This window comes from Arachis duranensis, chromosome 3, assembly GCF_000817695.3.
Source record: "Arachis duranensis cultivar V14167 chromosome 3, aradu.V14167.gnm2.J7QH, whole genome shotgun sequence".
In the NCBI taxonomy this organism is placed as follows: domain Eukaryota; kingdom Viridiplantae; phylum Streptophyta; class Magnoliopsida; order Fabales; family Fabaceae; genus Arachis; species Arachis duranensis.
The window spans coordinates 4,759,531-4,775,306 of NC_029774.3; the positions used below are offsets into that span (position 1 = coordinate 4,759,531).

General features: G+C 31.1%; 2 protein-coding genes across 4 annotated transcripts; one reads left to right on the top strand and one right to left on the bottom strand.

Moving 5' to 3' along the window:
- The first annotated feature begins 4,620 nt into the window (after positions 1 to 4,620).
- LOC107477034 (phosphatidylinositol/phosphatidylcholine transfer protein SFH3-like) lies at positions 4,621 to 9,421 on the top strand. Its single transcript, XM_021137413.2, has 15 exons — positions 4,621 to 4,674; positions 4,968 to 5,161; positions 5,258 to 5,513; positions 6,192 to 6,291; positions 6,364 to 6,630; positions 6,711 to 6,788; positions 7,024 to 7,125; positions 7,394 to 7,443; positions 7,531 to 7,624; positions 7,726 to 7,818; positions 7,900 to 7,992; positions 8,123 to 8,237; positions 8,362 to 8,720; positions 8,832 to 8,903; positions 9,026 to 9,421. Exons 2-15 carry the CDS (start codon positions 5,110 to 5,112, stop codon positions 9,035 to 9,037), a joined length of 1,743 nt encoding a protein of 580 aa, XP_020993072.1. The 5' UTR covers positions 4,621 to 4,674; positions 4,968 to 5,109; the 3' UTR covers positions 9,038 to 9,421.
- LOC107476647 (phosphatidylinositol/phosphatidylcholine transfer protein SFH6) lies at positions 9,304 to 14,886 on the bottom strand. Of its 3 annotated transcripts, none has more exons than XM_052258661.1 (14): positions 14,488 to 14,886; positions 13,788 to 14,091; positions 13,603 to 13,702; positions 13,213 to 13,479; positions 13,047 to 13,124; positions 12,802 to 12,903; positions 12,654 to 12,703; positions 12,395 to 12,494; positions 12,199 to 12,297; positions 11,960 to 12,073; positions 11,558 to 11,696; positions 10,273 to 10,673; positions 9,715 to 9,789; positions 9,304 to 9,604 (listed from the first exon to the last, which is right to left on the bottom strand). In XM_052258661.1, the coding sequence occupies exons 1-14, from the start codon at positions 14,519 to 14,521 to the stop codon at positions 9,587 to 9,589; spliced, it is 1,881 nt and encodes a 626-aa protein (XP_052114621.1). In that variant the 5' UTR covers positions 14,522 to 14,886; the 3' UTR covers positions 9,304 to 9,586. The 3 variants fall into 3 exon arrangements, with proteins under 3 accessions (XP_052114621.1, XP_015951985.1, XP_015951984.1); XM_016096499.3 differs by having other exon boundaries at positions 9,304 to 9,607; XM_016096498.3 differs by having other exon boundaries at positions 9,304 to 9,610.
- Positions 14,887 to 15,776: the final 890 nt, after the last annotated feature.

Here is a 15,776-nt window from a genome sequence, read left to right on the forward strand (position 1 = left end):
AAATATTCACATCATGCAAAAAAAATATCTTCTAACAAAAGTTTTATTCCTTCGTAAATAAGCGACCACTTGAATCAGCAATATTGACCATGACGTTTTGGTTTGCTGATTAATCATATTTTAAGGGTAATTAATTAATTAATTAATTAATTAATTAATTATTAACCATTCTTGCGGCTAACATTTCGGACCATGCATGGCTGATGGCTGATGGCTGGCTTGAGGCAGCTCTTACGGGCCACATATAACGCCGTGCAATGTAACGGTGGGTTGCTGTGGACCTCGTATTCCCCAAAAAAAAGGTCCAATGATACGCTTTGTTGAGAGTGTTTGGTCCATGTTAGTAGTGGACTGAAAAATGATTTATTCAAGTCAAAAGTAAGAAAATGGTGGAAAAAAAAAGGAGTGAAAAAAAAGGAGTAGGAGGGAAATGGATCAAAAGGAAAAGTGTCCTTATAGTGAAATTGTTAACCGCATGGGGTTAACATAAGGTTATTCCAAGACCAAAAAGATAAGGTTATTAGATGCAGCTGGGTTTGTTGGTTTTGACTATAGTATTGAGGTGAGTTTTAGGTGTTATTAACGAGAAATAGTCAATGTAAAATTAAAAATTAAAGAGGGTTTAGGGTTTCTAGTCATTGCAGTTAATCGTTGAGGCCGAACCAAAAATTAAAGAGGGAATACGGTAAATGAAAAAAAAAAGGAAGAGAAATGAACATATACCATGTTGTCATGCTTTCTTTTTCTATCTTTTAAGCATAGTTGTCAGAGTCGAACCGGTGATCGAATCAGTCAAGTTATTGGGTTATTGAGTTATTGGTTCAATTGAAGAGTTACTGGTTCAACTGTTTTTACCCGATCCTATGTAAATAAAACATAAAAAATAGTCAAAAGTTTAAAATTAAAATTTAAAATACATATTTTTACTAATATTTTAAAAATATTAAGTTATTTTAAAACAATATGGAACATGAACAATAAATATTTTGTTATTTTTACTCTATCATAAATATTTTTATTTTGTTTTTATATTAAAATAACTGTTATTTTTAAATTTTAATAATTTATTAATTAGTTTATATCTATTATACTATTATATACTATAAGTATTTATTGAAAAATAATATTAATAGATATTATATAATTATGAAAAAAAATAATAAGTGAGTTTATAATTACTGTTAAATAAAAATATAATTAATTTAAGAATGAGTGAGTTTATAATTAAAATTAAAATAAATTAAATAAAAGTAAACTATTTGATGAAAAATATCTATATGCATCGCTGATGCAATTTTGGCCGTCCATGTCATTATCAACATTATTTAACATAACCAAACTGTAATTCTCACATTAATTTCTGTTTCTTTTAAAACTTTCACAAATCACAATGATATTTTTCTATCAAATCACTCTTTTTCAATCCAACCTCCATTTTAGTGTTCCATTTTCTTAACCCTTTAATAACTTCAAACTCATTTATTCAAATTCACAATAGGTAATCAATAGCTGCTTTATAGTAACTAAGTTATTATTCAATAACTTGTTATTTAAGAATGATTTGTTTTAAATCATCATAAGCAACTGATTTTTTTTAATATTGCTAATGTATGTCAACTTATTTTATATGTTACTTTGATGGTGACTGGTGAGTACGATAGAGAAGCTTTTTTTTTTTAATTGATGAAAAACTTAATTATGTCTAAAATTAACATACATAATTTTCAACCATAAGATAATATTTGATAATCTTGTTAAGTAACTAATAAAAAATTAGCCAATAACAAGTTAACAAGCATTTTTAAACTGCATTTCATATTAATCAATTATCACTAATTAATTAGTAATTATTTAAAGTTTACTTTTAAAAAATACAAAATTAATAGTTATTAATTATAATTATTTAAAATTAATTGGTGAAAAGTTGTTTACCTTGAAAGGTTAATTAAAGTTTTAGAAACGATGATATGCAACCATGTCAAATGAAAGTAACATGAAATCATTTTAAATAATGTTGCCATTAAAATAAGGAAGAAACTATGTACTCACAAGTAACCAAAATTCTTTTTATCACTTGGAACTTGCATGCTTATTGTTTTAATGGAAAATCTTCACAAAAAGAATGACAAACTTAAAGGATAGTCCCCTTATTGTCATATCCATAGTTAAATCGGCCAAGGTATGATTTCAGTTTCCTCTATGTAGTATATAATATTCATGGACACTTAGGCTAGTGACCCATAGGATAGGATTGGATTTGAATAGTTGATGAATTGTTGGATGTTATTGTATGATGATGTTTGATGAAATGATGAATTTTGAGTTGATAATGATCATAGTTGTCAGAACCGAACCGGTGATCGAACTGGTCAGGTCACTGGGTCACTGGTTCAACCGCTGGGTTATTGGTTGAACCGGTTGACTCGGTCCTATGTAAATAAAAAATAAAAAATAGTCAAAAGTTTAAAATTAAAATTTAAAATACATATTTTTACTAACATTTTAAAATATCAAGTTATTTTAAAACAATATTGAACATGAACAATAAATATTTTATTATTTTTACTCTATCATCAATATTTTTATTTTGTTTTTATATTAAAATAACTATTATTTTTAAATTTTAATAATTTATTAATTATTTTATATCTTTTATACTATTATATACTACAAGTATTTATTAAAAAATAATATTAATAGATATTATATAATTATAAAAAAATAAATGAGTTTATAATTATTGTTAAACAAAAATATAGTTAATTTAAGAATGAGTGAGTTTATAATTAAAATTAAAATAAATTAAATAAAAGTAAACTATTTGATGAAAAATATCTATATGTATTATAATTTGTATAAATTTTAATAGAAAAAATAGTGGTCTCGTGGTTGTGGAGCCTTTTGGTTTCCTTGAGGATAGGGGTTCGTTTTTGGGATGGGATCCGATCCGATCCGTATATTTGCGGATCGGATCAGATATCGAATATATATCCGCAAAATATAAAAATATTTTTAAAAGTTTATTTTTATTAAAAAATATAAATAAAATTCATTTTTTCTATTCTTTTAAATATGTTTACTCTTAAAATAATATTAAACATACTTTTCTTAAATAATAAATTAAAATAATATAACATATATGATAATTATTAGTTGAAATAAAGCATAAAAAGAATATTTACTTATTTATTTCTTTATTTTTGGGAATACGCGGATATGCGGATCCCAATATAAAATCTGCAATCCGATCCGATTAGTGTGCGAATCGGATCTTTATCCGCAATTTTCGGATCGGATTCGGATAAACATCGCGGATATGCGGATCGAATCCAATCTATGAATACCCTTATCAAAAAACAAGGACTACAACTGAGATGGGAGGAGAACTGGGTAAAAAAATTAAAAAATAAAAAACTAAATTACAAGCAAGAACCAACAAATTATTTTAATTGATGACCTACCATGCATGTTAATTAATGTGGTATTATTTTAATGAAATAGATCAAATATTTATTTTAGAGGCTCGGAGCTAGCAAGCAAGTCTTTTCTCCAAGAATATTAATTAGAATAAATAAATAAACAAATAAGGGGAGAGAAGATTGACAATAATTAATCTATTAAAGGACAGTTAACAAGAGTGTTAAAAATGTCATTAGGATTGAAATTATGACTACCATTCTCATAATTTTAGAAGCTTTAACAATTGACTCTGCTGCCAATTATGAGAATGCAGTCATAACTAATTTATGTTTTTCAGTAATTTAGTTAAGAAAAAGTACTGGAAACTAATATTAATTATGTTATAATGTGTACAATGGAGTAAAAAAAAAAGATAAAATTATAATTAAAAATTATATCACTATATACGGTTATTTTTAATTTTATCGTAACTTCTAATACACGTTCAAAATTCATTGTCATCTTTTGCGGTCTTCAACTCGCGTCATTGAATTCCTCGCCGGCTGCCGCATCCTCTCACCGATACCGTCCTCACCTCCGTCGCTTGAAAAAGAAGAGAGTATTGAAGTAAAATACTTTAATAAGTTATGATTTCAGATGGTTATTTTTTTTAAATAACTAACTAAATTTTTTAAAAATTTAAAATTTAAAATTAGAAAATTTAAAATTTAAAATTTGATATAAAATAATTGAATGAGAATTTTTGAATTTATTATTTATTTTTATTGGGCTAAATAACCAACCCATTGTATATATGGTCGAAATTTCTCATTGTTCCGTACCGAGATTCGTTAGTTAATTACTTAACCAAATAATATACGTTCAAGTAGACTATATTAAGCGATTTAGCTCCTAACTAACAAAAGTATACATGTAACACTATCTAGTTAAAAAATACTGATGAATACTAAAAATAATAATCTATAACCCTAAAATAGAAAAAAGAATAGAACCCATTTAATGAAATTGTTGCTTCTTAGTGTAGAAAAAAGAAAAAAAAAAAAAAGAAAGAGATTATACTCGTCTAAACGAAGATCTATGAATAGAAGTATTAGAACAAAAAATAAAACAGCAAACACTAAAATTGAGTTGCGGTAACGTAGCTAACCCGTTTTGGTAACTCCATATCATGACCTCACTTCAAGAGATATATTCGGGTCATATATTTTGCATTTTTCTATTGTTTTTACAATTCTATCTCAAAGTTCACACCAGGTATTGTTTTTGTATTCTTCTTCTTTGTTGTCAATATTCATAATAAACTTTACGAAATTCTTAAGGATTATTGTTTTTCTTTCTAGATTTAATATTTTTTTCTTCAACTAGAATGATTTGACATGCAAATTAAGTAGGTAATAAATTAAAACCAGTTTATTCTATGGCATTGCGACAATAATCATATATATTCATCCTTTTTTTTTAATGCATGACAAATATGAAGAAATCTGGTGTAATTTTTCTTTTGCTTCTTCTAATAATTAACTTTTTTTTTTGGTTATGGATAAAAGGTGCAAGTGCACGTGAGGATTCAGCTGGGGGCATTTGTTATATGTGATTTTGTTGATTCTCTTATGCCTTACAGCTATATGTGTTGATCATCGATCATTTCATCAGTTATAAGCTAATTAAGCCTACGAGATTCAATTAATCATGTGTGACACTTTGTCATCTTTATCTAATTCAGATCGACCTTATAAAGTTGGTAAGTCTAATTAATAATAATAAGTAATTATTATAGAGTTATAGTTATTCATCATCATCATCATATTTAATTTATATTGCAATGAATTATTATTAGGTGTTGAAATTGAATTAATGGAGGATGATGAAAAGAAGCCAAGGAGGCTTGGGTCATTGAAGAAGGTAGCAATGAATGCATCTTCAAAGTTTAGACATACATTAACAAAGAAAGGGAGGAAGCATAGTAGGGTTATGTCTATTATTGATGATCATCTTAATTCAGAAGACTTGCAAGCCGTTAACACTCTACGCCAAGCACTTGTTCAGGATGATCTTTTACCCCCAAAATTTGATGATCACCATTTGATGCTAAGGTATATATAGATTTAGATAAAGAAAAGTTAATAATAAAAAATACGTATGAAAAGAATGAAAAAAATTTCTTTTTATTTATAAAATCATCAATATCACAACTTCAACAATTTAGAACATGAAATTTTCTTCATGGCGCATGTTCAGGATGGTCTTTTGCTCCCAAAATTTGATGATCACCATTTGATGCTAAGGTATATATAGATTTAGATTTGGAAAAAAGTACAGGAGAACAACGCTTTTTTGGAACAATCTAAATAATAGGTTAAAAAAGAAATTATTTTTAATTTAAAAAAATCAAATTTTGAATTAATTAAATATAATTCTTGTTTCGGTTTTGTTATAAAGACAATGACTTTCATAAACAATGTGAACAATAAATTTTAAAATTGGTTCAATAAGATAAAAACACACTACACCCGTATGGAAATCACAAGTGAAGAAAGGAGATCACCGTATGCACAACTGTTATTGTTCACTAAAATCACTGTTTTGAATGGTTAATGGGCCTGAAATGCATCCGATTGTTCACGTTGTTCGCATTTTTCATTGTTCATTGAGCAGGATTGATATATAAGGTAGTGTTAGAAATAGCAGAATTATAATCAACTTAGGTTGGTCGAGTGATCAGCTTGCGACAAATCCTTAACATGCTTTTGTTATTATTCTTGTGTCTGTAGATTCTTGAAAGCAAGAAAATTCGACATTGAGAAAACAAAGCAAATGTGGGGAGATATGCTTGTGTGGAGAAAGGAGTTTGGTGCTGATACAATTATGGAGGTATTCATCGTATAAAAATTGTTCCTATGAAATTAATTATAGATGATGTCTAATTATATTATTATTATGAAGGATTTTGAATTCAAGGAGATAGATGAAGTAATGAAATACTACCCACAAGGGCATCATGGAGTTGATAAAGAAGGAAGACCAGTGTACATTGAAAGAATAGGTCAAGTTGACTCCAACAAGCTAATGCAAGTCACAACAATGGACCGTTATCTTAAATATCATGTTAAAGAGTATGAGAGAACATTTTCACTTAAATTCCCTGCTTGCTCAATCGCTGCAAGAAAACACATTGATCAAAGCACTGCTATCTTGGATGTCGAAGGAGTGGTGCGTATTTATGAAAAGGCGACTACTCATACGAAGATATTTTCATGTGAAGATAATAACTGACTTCAATTTTTGTATAGGGTCTTAAAAGTTTTAACAAAGCTGCAAGGGACCTTGTCCAACGACTTCAAAAGATTGATGGTGATAATTATCCTGAGGTACCCTATTATATATTTAGGTGAAAACTCAAGTGCAGTCGACTTCACGTGAAGTTGATAGTTGAGAGCTTTTAGATGAAAATTTAGTCAAATCAGTCAAATTATCTAACGGCTCTCTCAGCTATTAACTTTACATTAAGTCGATTGCACCTGAGTTTCTACCATATATTTATCTACATTCCTCGTATTCTTAATTTTGAATTTTCACTAATTGAACCCTTTCTTTTCCATGTAGACCTTGCATCGCATGTATATCATCAATGCCGGTTCTGGATTTAGATTGCTATGGAATACTGTTAAGTCATTCCTTGATCCCAAGACCACCGCAAAAATCAATGTAAGCATTTGCGACATGCTTATTATTTCCACGTTTAAGGTTTATTTAGAATTTAGAAGTTAGAATTTTTATCAACATATGACTTATTAAGGTTATAAATTGAAAAAAATATATAAAAAGTTTAAATTTTCAATGGATTTGTTATATATTTATTAAAGTAAAAAATTAAAATTAATATACAATTTATAAAAGACAGTTACTCATCTATAGAAATATTGTCACTCAGAAGCAGTGTTACTGAACAGATTAGTGATGATTTATTGATTAGGTCCTAGGTAACAAATACCAAAGCAAATTGCTTGAAGTCATTGATGCCAGGTCAGTATTTTTTTTCACTGAATTATGTTATCTCATTTAATTTATTAATTATAATTAATTACTCCTTGGTTTTTGTATATTTATCAGTGAACTTCCAGAATTCTTTGGTGGTACTTGCAATTGTGAAGGTGGTTGCATGCTTTCTGACAAGGGTCCATGGAAAAGCCAAGAAATCTTGAAGGTACTACTTACTTTATTGTAGCAAATATCATCAATTTAAGAATCATATGATAAATAGATAAAGAGAGTAACATATAACCTTTTTGGATGAAATCTAATTAGGTGGTTCAAAAAAATGAGGAAAAAAGAATCAACAAAACCTTATCCGAAATTAAGGAGAAAATAATCATTGAAGATGAGACATTATACCAAAAGGTTAGTTAGTTTCTTAAAAAGAATTTTTGCTAATAAAAAGAATTTATTAACATCCTTTATTTATTTATTTTGTAACATAAGGAAAGTGATTCTCACAACAAAGAGTTAGTTAAGAAGGAAGTGCAATATGTGGTGCCAAAAGTGGAACATCCTGAAGCATCTCCAATTGCTGAAGTAAGTTTTGTAGAGTTCAATTTAGTTACTTGATGAAAAACAATACACAAATTATTGATTTCATAATACACTCTATGGTCTATAATCAAATAATTAACATGCTATAATTTCCCTATGTTATGTATTTCAGGTTGCAAAACAATGTAGTGCATATCAATATGATGCTTTTCTCCCAATGGTTGACAAGTCTATTAATGGATCTTGGAAGAAAACAGTAGAAAATGATCAATTTTCACTTTCTAAAGGTACCATAGCAATTTTAGTTTTATCAACAATTTTTCACCTTAATTAATTACCAATTTATACATGTTTAAGACCCTTGAAGATTTTGTTAGTTAAAATGCTAAAAAAAATTGTTTGTGTCTGAAGACTGTTACACTGTCAATACTACTTCTTATGGTCGTTCAACTCAAGGTTTTGGTGGATTCATGGCCTTCATAATGGGAATCATTGCCATGATCCGGTTAACGAGGGCAATGCCGAAGAGAATCTGCCCCATGGCCGAGCATGATAATTGTAACCCGATTTATTATGACGGCGCTGTAATGAAAGCACGTAACGTTTCCATGGAGGAGCAGATGGCGATGATGAGGCGCATGCTTGAACTAGAAGAGAAGGTGCAAGAACTCAGCAAGAGACCAGAAATGCCTCCAGAAAAAGAGTTGATTCTTAATAATGCTCTAAATAGAGTCAATATTCTTGAAGAAGAGTTAGACATGGCCAAAACGGTATAGTATAAGTTCCCACCATTTTACTATAACTTCAATTAATTTATGAAAATCATGATTTAAATGTTCAATAATTTATAATAAGATATTTAAATCTTTGGCTCCTTTTAGGCACTTGAAGCAGCACATCTTCGACTAGTAGAACTCCAAGCCTACATTGACAAAAAGAAGAAAAAGACACTAGTAGGTCATCTGAACTATGACCATTGAATAATTTGAGATGCATATTGATATAAATTATAAATAAGTTCACAAACTTTTTTTTTCTTCCTTTTAACATGCATAAGCTTTGATTTGTATTGCAGTTCCACTGGTGAGGAAAGAAGCGAATGTTTTGCCTAACCTCAGAAGATTATTACTAGTTTGTGTTGATATGATTGGTGGCGTTTCCATCTTCAGCCCCATTAGATGTTATTATTGAATTCACTTTGGTATAAATTTGATCAATGTATAATGCACTGTGTCATCCCTCCAATGTATGTGTATTATGTATATATGCTGAATAAGTGAATATAACTATGCTTGGTTTTTTTTGTATAACCAAGTTACCAACTAATTTTCTAATTTAATCTATGCAAAGAGAGATCCAGAGGAACAAACGCTTTTCATTTTCCGACTGATAAAGGCAAATCACATTAAACACAACTATAAAAAAAGTGTAACACAGCAAACTTGTGTTTAATTCGGCAAAGCAGCCAGAATGGCTATACACACATTAGAAAATTTCCTTAGTTAAAGTCAAATCCATTATCAAGTATAAATCAATATTTAGAGTTTACATGTGCAAGGGGTCAGCATTCAGCAATCCTCAGAAACACCATGGTATGAAAAACTTGGTCGTGCAGATTCTCTTTCAGCAACAACACTCACCAGCAGAACTTCTTCTTCTGCTAAATAACATCATCAAAATGAAGGAAATAGAACTATCAGAAATCATATGGAGAATGAAACTATATGATTTAACTGTGTTCTAAGAAGATTTTAGACAACTTACCCTTAGCCTAGCTTCTTCTTGGCTGTCAATGTAAGCAAGCAGTTCTTCTTGCCTCATTAGAGCTTCATACAGAGCCTAATACATAGTGCCAGAGCATTACTTAGGTGAGGAAACCAGGGGCCAAAAAAGTAGTATTCATCACATCGACAACCATATCACTATGACATTTTCAAAATGCATACGAACATAAATAGCTAGATTACAAAGAAAAAAAAAAGATGATGATGACAATGAAATATTCGCATGAAGAGAACAAATGCACAATGGCGAGTATGCAATAAGCAATTCAGATAAGTCATCATTCAAGTGACAGTAAGGAAATGAAAACCTAAAAAGAATAAAAGCTTTCGCAACATACTTGGCATTACTAGTATAACCACAAATAAATATTTCATCTAACAACATAGGACATGTATAAAAATGAAGCAACAAGCCAAGTAGGGTATTTTTCACCCTCTTAAAAATGCAACAGACATGCATGTAACAAGTATAAAAATGCATCAACATCACTGCAGCTACTTCGAAAAAACAATGGAGATAAAAAATATTGCACCCTACCTTTTTAGTTGCAATTAACTCGGCCTCCAAAGCATCTACTCGACAGACAGCAGCATTTAGCAACTCCTCTTTTTCATAAGGCATCTCAGATGGCTTTGATTGTAGCGTGTCAACCTTCTCTTCAAGCTCCCCTAACCTCTTCATCACAGAAGAAAGAAGATTTTCATCTGTGTTTGCTGGGGAGGGTGAAGAATGGCAATCTCCCTTAGTTGTTGTATTAGCAAGTGGCTCTAATGTGCTCTGATCATCATTGCATGATACTGCAGGAAGTTTCTTGGACACTCGCATTGGGATTTTCCGGAAGAAAGTGAATAGGCTCAAAAGAAGGACAGTCAGGGCTACCCAAATCCGAGCATGGATCTTTTCTGGTGCTTTAGGAGTTTCAGGAGGGGGAGACGTTCCTATAAAGGAAATTCCAAATGAAATTTTCCAAAGTAAGTTAGATCAAATAATTCAAATCAAGAAACCAGAGAAATCCAAGCTTTAGGCACAAAGCCAGGCCTTCTGAGGTCTTTGTCTCCACTCCACACAAATAAAAATAAAAGATAAGTCGGGTGGTTAAAACATCGATAAAGCACAAATAACCACATGATATCAGTTCATTTATTATAAAAAAACCTTATCCTTTATACTATGATATGCTAAAAATAATAGATTGATGCACAGGCATACTTTGTTTACACCCATCAATTGTCATAGGATGATTAGGGCCTTAGGACTGCGTTTGTTTCTGAGAAGAGGACAAGACAAGACACTGAGAACAAAACACAAAGGACAGAGACACAAAATTTTGTGTTCTTGTATTTTGTTTGGTGATAAATTAGAACAAATTATGAAAATCCAATTTATTCTTATTTTTTTCATTTAAAAATTTGAAAAGAAAAGTATAATAAAAAAATATAATTATAAAAAATTAACAAGAATAATGAAAGAAAAAATATAAAATAAGTTGTTTCCCTTGTTAGTATCTTTATGTCCTTCCTGTCAGGATGGACACAATACACTAATTCAGTGTCTCTGTCCATGTCTCATCTGTCAAACACGATTTTATGTCTCCATGTTCCTGTCTCATTGTCCTGTCCCTGAAAACAAACGCAGCCTAGGGGACAAGTTGGTGTCAAAATGCTGAGGGGGAATCAGATTCTTGAGTTGGACCAGAAAGTTTGCAGAACATTAATATTCAACATCATTTTTGAAGCATTTGTATCCATTTCTGGTGAATAAGCACCGTACAATAATATAAAAAGGGCATATTTACTATAAACACTGGGTAAGAGTTACTAACCTTTAGACGTTTGAGACATCTGGAGTGAAGCTTGTTTCTTCCAGCCAGCATCAACAGCTTTGTCCACCATTGGAACATATTCATCATACCCAGATAAGTTACTAGTACCAGCATAGCTTGTCTTTCCAACTACCTTGGCCTGACAGAACACAAAAAATTTGATTGAAAAGAAATGTTCGGAATAGAAATCCTAAGAACAGGCTACTTGACTACATATATTCCGATCATCTTCAAGGTATAAGGTATTTTCATTTAAATGATGCACAAGAACAATATACATAGAAACGCAGATATTGCCAAAGTAAAATCCGAGGCTGTTCACAAAAGACCTACAACCAAATCGAAATTTCCACCATTTAATGAAAACAATGGCAGAAAACATATACTAAGGTCAACACTTACTTCCTCCCGGACAGGCGTCAATCTAAGGTGCCCATAGCTTTTCATCGCTTTTGGAGAAGCCATATCTTCAGCTTCAGACCCTGATTCAGCTGTCGAAGTATCACTGCTTTTAACCTGCAAGGTGTTTNNNNAAGAATCCACAACATCAGACAACGGAGGGAGAGAAAAAAAACTTAAAGAGGCACAAAAGCTTAAAATTGCACTCCACTCAGTTTAGGCAATACTAAACCGTTAATTACCATTGGGAATCGCGGTTTAGCATATGCAATAACCTTCCCTTCACTGTTCAAAACCTTTACTATCTGCCTTGTGCCCCGTGTTTCACCGTTGAGAATCATCTGCAGAAAGTACACATGCAATGAACTGTTAAGTAATATTAATATTGTGGTACACACACTGAACCTATCAAATGGTATGTAACATCAGGGATATGACCTTCAATATTTCAGGGTTTTTCCAAGGCCCTTTATCAGATCTGAGGCAACCTCCCTGATCTGCGCATGTGCATGTACCTCCCAGAAATTCTGGCAACTCACTTCATCAAATGAAAAAAAAAATATATTCAATTTGAAGGATGAAGCAAATCACCATAGATAATTTAAAATTAAGATGCATTGGTCATAGAAAGAATCATAAAAAGAAAAAACCCTAAGTTCAGAGAAACAAAAAGTAAGCAACAGGCCCATTTAAGTACCTGACATCAATTATTTCAAGCAATTTGCTTTGGTACTTGTTTCCAAGAACCTGAGTAATGTTTTCCAAAGCAGCATTGAGCAATGTCAGCTGCCAAATATAATCATTTAAAGAGACCTAGACAGCTATAATACAGAATTTTTACATACATGAATCTTGGAAGTTGTTTTGGGATCAAGGAAGGACTTGATAGTGTTCCAAAGCAATCTAAATCCAGGGCCAGCATTTATGATAAACATTTGGCAAAGAGTCTGCATCATCAAAAAATGGGAAAATTAATCATTGATCACTGAGGTCCTAATATCTGTTAATATTTAAAATTTTTCAGCAATTGATCATATGAGAATAAGTAATATGATAAAATTCAGGGGAACTAAAATCTGATATTACTTACTTCAGGATAATTGTCACTATCAATCTTCTGTAATCGCATAATGAGTTCTCGGGCAGTCTTGTTAAAGTTCTTAAGGCCCTAAAAATTGACAATATAACATAAGTTTTTTTCATGTTTTACAGAAATTCGTAGGCAATGCAACGAGTAGTAATTAATAGCAACATACCACGCCCTGAACATCTAAGATCGTGGTGTTTGAATCTATGTGCCTTTTGGCAGCGATTGTGCAAGCAGGAAACTTTATCGCAAAAGCTTTCTCAAACTCCTGTACATGATACTTTACATATCTGTCGAGAGTTGTAGCTTGCATGATTTTGTTTGGATCCACTTTTCCAAGCCTTTCAATGTAAACAGGTCTTCCCTCCTTATCGACACCGTGATAGCCATGCGGATAGTACTTTACAACTTCGTTGAACTCTTTGAACTCAAAATCCTGATGAAGAACACGAATATTTAACACAGAAGATCCAAGGGTAATGAAAACAAAAAATGGCATCTATGTTAGCAAAAGCCAAGTGAAATACTGAATATAAATTGAGACTCTGTCCACATCTACCTCCATTATAGTGTCAGCACCAAACTCCTTCCTCCATTGTAGCATATCAGCCCACATATGCTTTGCTTTGTCAATATCAAACTTCCTTGCTTTAAGAAACCTGTAAAATGAAACAAAAGGCATAAGATCACTGACCACTTAATCAGCATCTATCATAGAACTGATTCAACAGCAAGATAGAGCACCTTAACATCATATGGTAATCATCATGTTTCTCAGGAAGCAATTCGTCCATAATCAATGACTGCCTAAATGCATCTACAGCCCGTAGCTCCTCCACATCCCGAACATCCTCAATCGAAACCGAACTGACTCGTCCGTCACTTTTTCTTCTGCTACTCTTTTTCTTTAAAGAATGCTTGAATTTCGACGATGCATTGAGCGCCTTCTTCTTCAGAGATCCAATTCTTGTCCTCCTCTCATCCTCAGAGTTCTCAAAATCAGATCTTCTTTCCTTTTTCTCATCACTGCCAGAGAACCCCTCAAAGCCTGGCAGAAACAAAACAAGTAAAAATAAATAAACAAACCAAATTCACCTTTGCAATTTCCCAGCATGTATTATCTTGTCAAAATTAGGGCAAGAAACATTCTTGTCACAAAAAACCAAACAATATCAAACAAATTTTCAGATCTTTCCTAGCGGAATAACGAAACCATTTCACCAAAAATCACCATTTTTTCAGGTAGAACAACCCAGATAGCGGCATTTACACATAATGCGAAAAATCCTAAACCCCACTCCTTCTAAGCTGTCAAAGCTTAGCTGAATTTACCTTGATCTAAAGTCCTACAAGCCCAAAGCTTTCACATTTGCCACTTCCCCCTTAAAAAAACCCTAATTTTCAGTAGCATACAAATTAAAACACAGAAAAAGAGAGAACTTACATGGTCTAGCGAAACGATCGAGTGGTCCAGACATAGATGCAGTTATGAATTTATGCAGCGGAGATCAATGTCGCAGCAGGCAAAGCCACATTCACCGTTTTCCACAAACCCTAACAATTCAGGAAGAAGAACAAGAAAGAGAGAAAGAAAGAAAGAGGGGCTAATAGTAATCACTGTAGAACCAAAACAAAACCACAGAAAAGGGAAAAGAAGGGAAGAGAATCCCTAATGCAATCGATGCAGCTGAAAAAACGAGTCAGAGAATGTTCCAGAAATCGAACACAACCCAAAATTTTAATGTCTGAAATTTTTTTCAGTCCAAAGACTTGTCTCTCTCTTCTTCTCCTCTCTCTCGCTGCTGTTGCTACTTTTCCACGATCTGAGAGCAAAGAGGCGAAATGAATAAAGAAGAGGTTAATAAATAATAATAATAATAATAATAATCTTAATATTGATTCTTTGCACTAGTTAATTATATGTATATTATTATTATTATTATTATGTGAGGTGGAATAATTGTTTGGTAACAATAATATTAGTAGCCAGTTACAGTAGGAGACAGCTATAGAGAAAAAGAGTGTAACTGACACGTGGCGGTGGAAGGGTGAAAATAATGAAGGATGCGCCGGCGGGGCTTTTTTTTATTCCTTTTGACCACAAAATAATATAAAATAATAATAATAATAATATAATAATAATAATAATAATAATAATAATAATATATTATTGCCTCTTGGTCAATTGAGGGGGGTTATGGACTTATGGTGTTAATCGTTTCTCAAAATGGAATCACTACCAATAATAATTTTGAAATTCGAAATTTTGGGTCAATATATGAAAAAGATCTTTGGCAAAATTGGTATAAAAATGAAAACTAGAGTAACTTTTTATTAAAATAACTTGATTTATAAATTTCTTATTAAATTTCTAAAATGTCTTTATTTTAATAAAATGAAATTTAAAAAACCTATCTGAGTTTTAATTTAAATGAGTTTAGTATCAAATTATTGATCAACGTATTAATATTATAATATTTTTTTCGTCTCATGTTGATTCTATTAGTATTTTATTTTTAAAAATTATTATCTTTTAGTTTTTTTTTTTAAACTCTGCTGTTAAAAAAAAAAAGATTGTTGAGTTTTATAAATCGTTTTAAAAAATAAATTTGTAGTCACAACAAAAAATGAAGGTGAATCTTTAATTGCATATATTGTATTTTATATCTTGTGAAACTGTTTCAATTGCTTTTGAACTTTTCATTGAATTATATAGACATCTATTTAAGAATA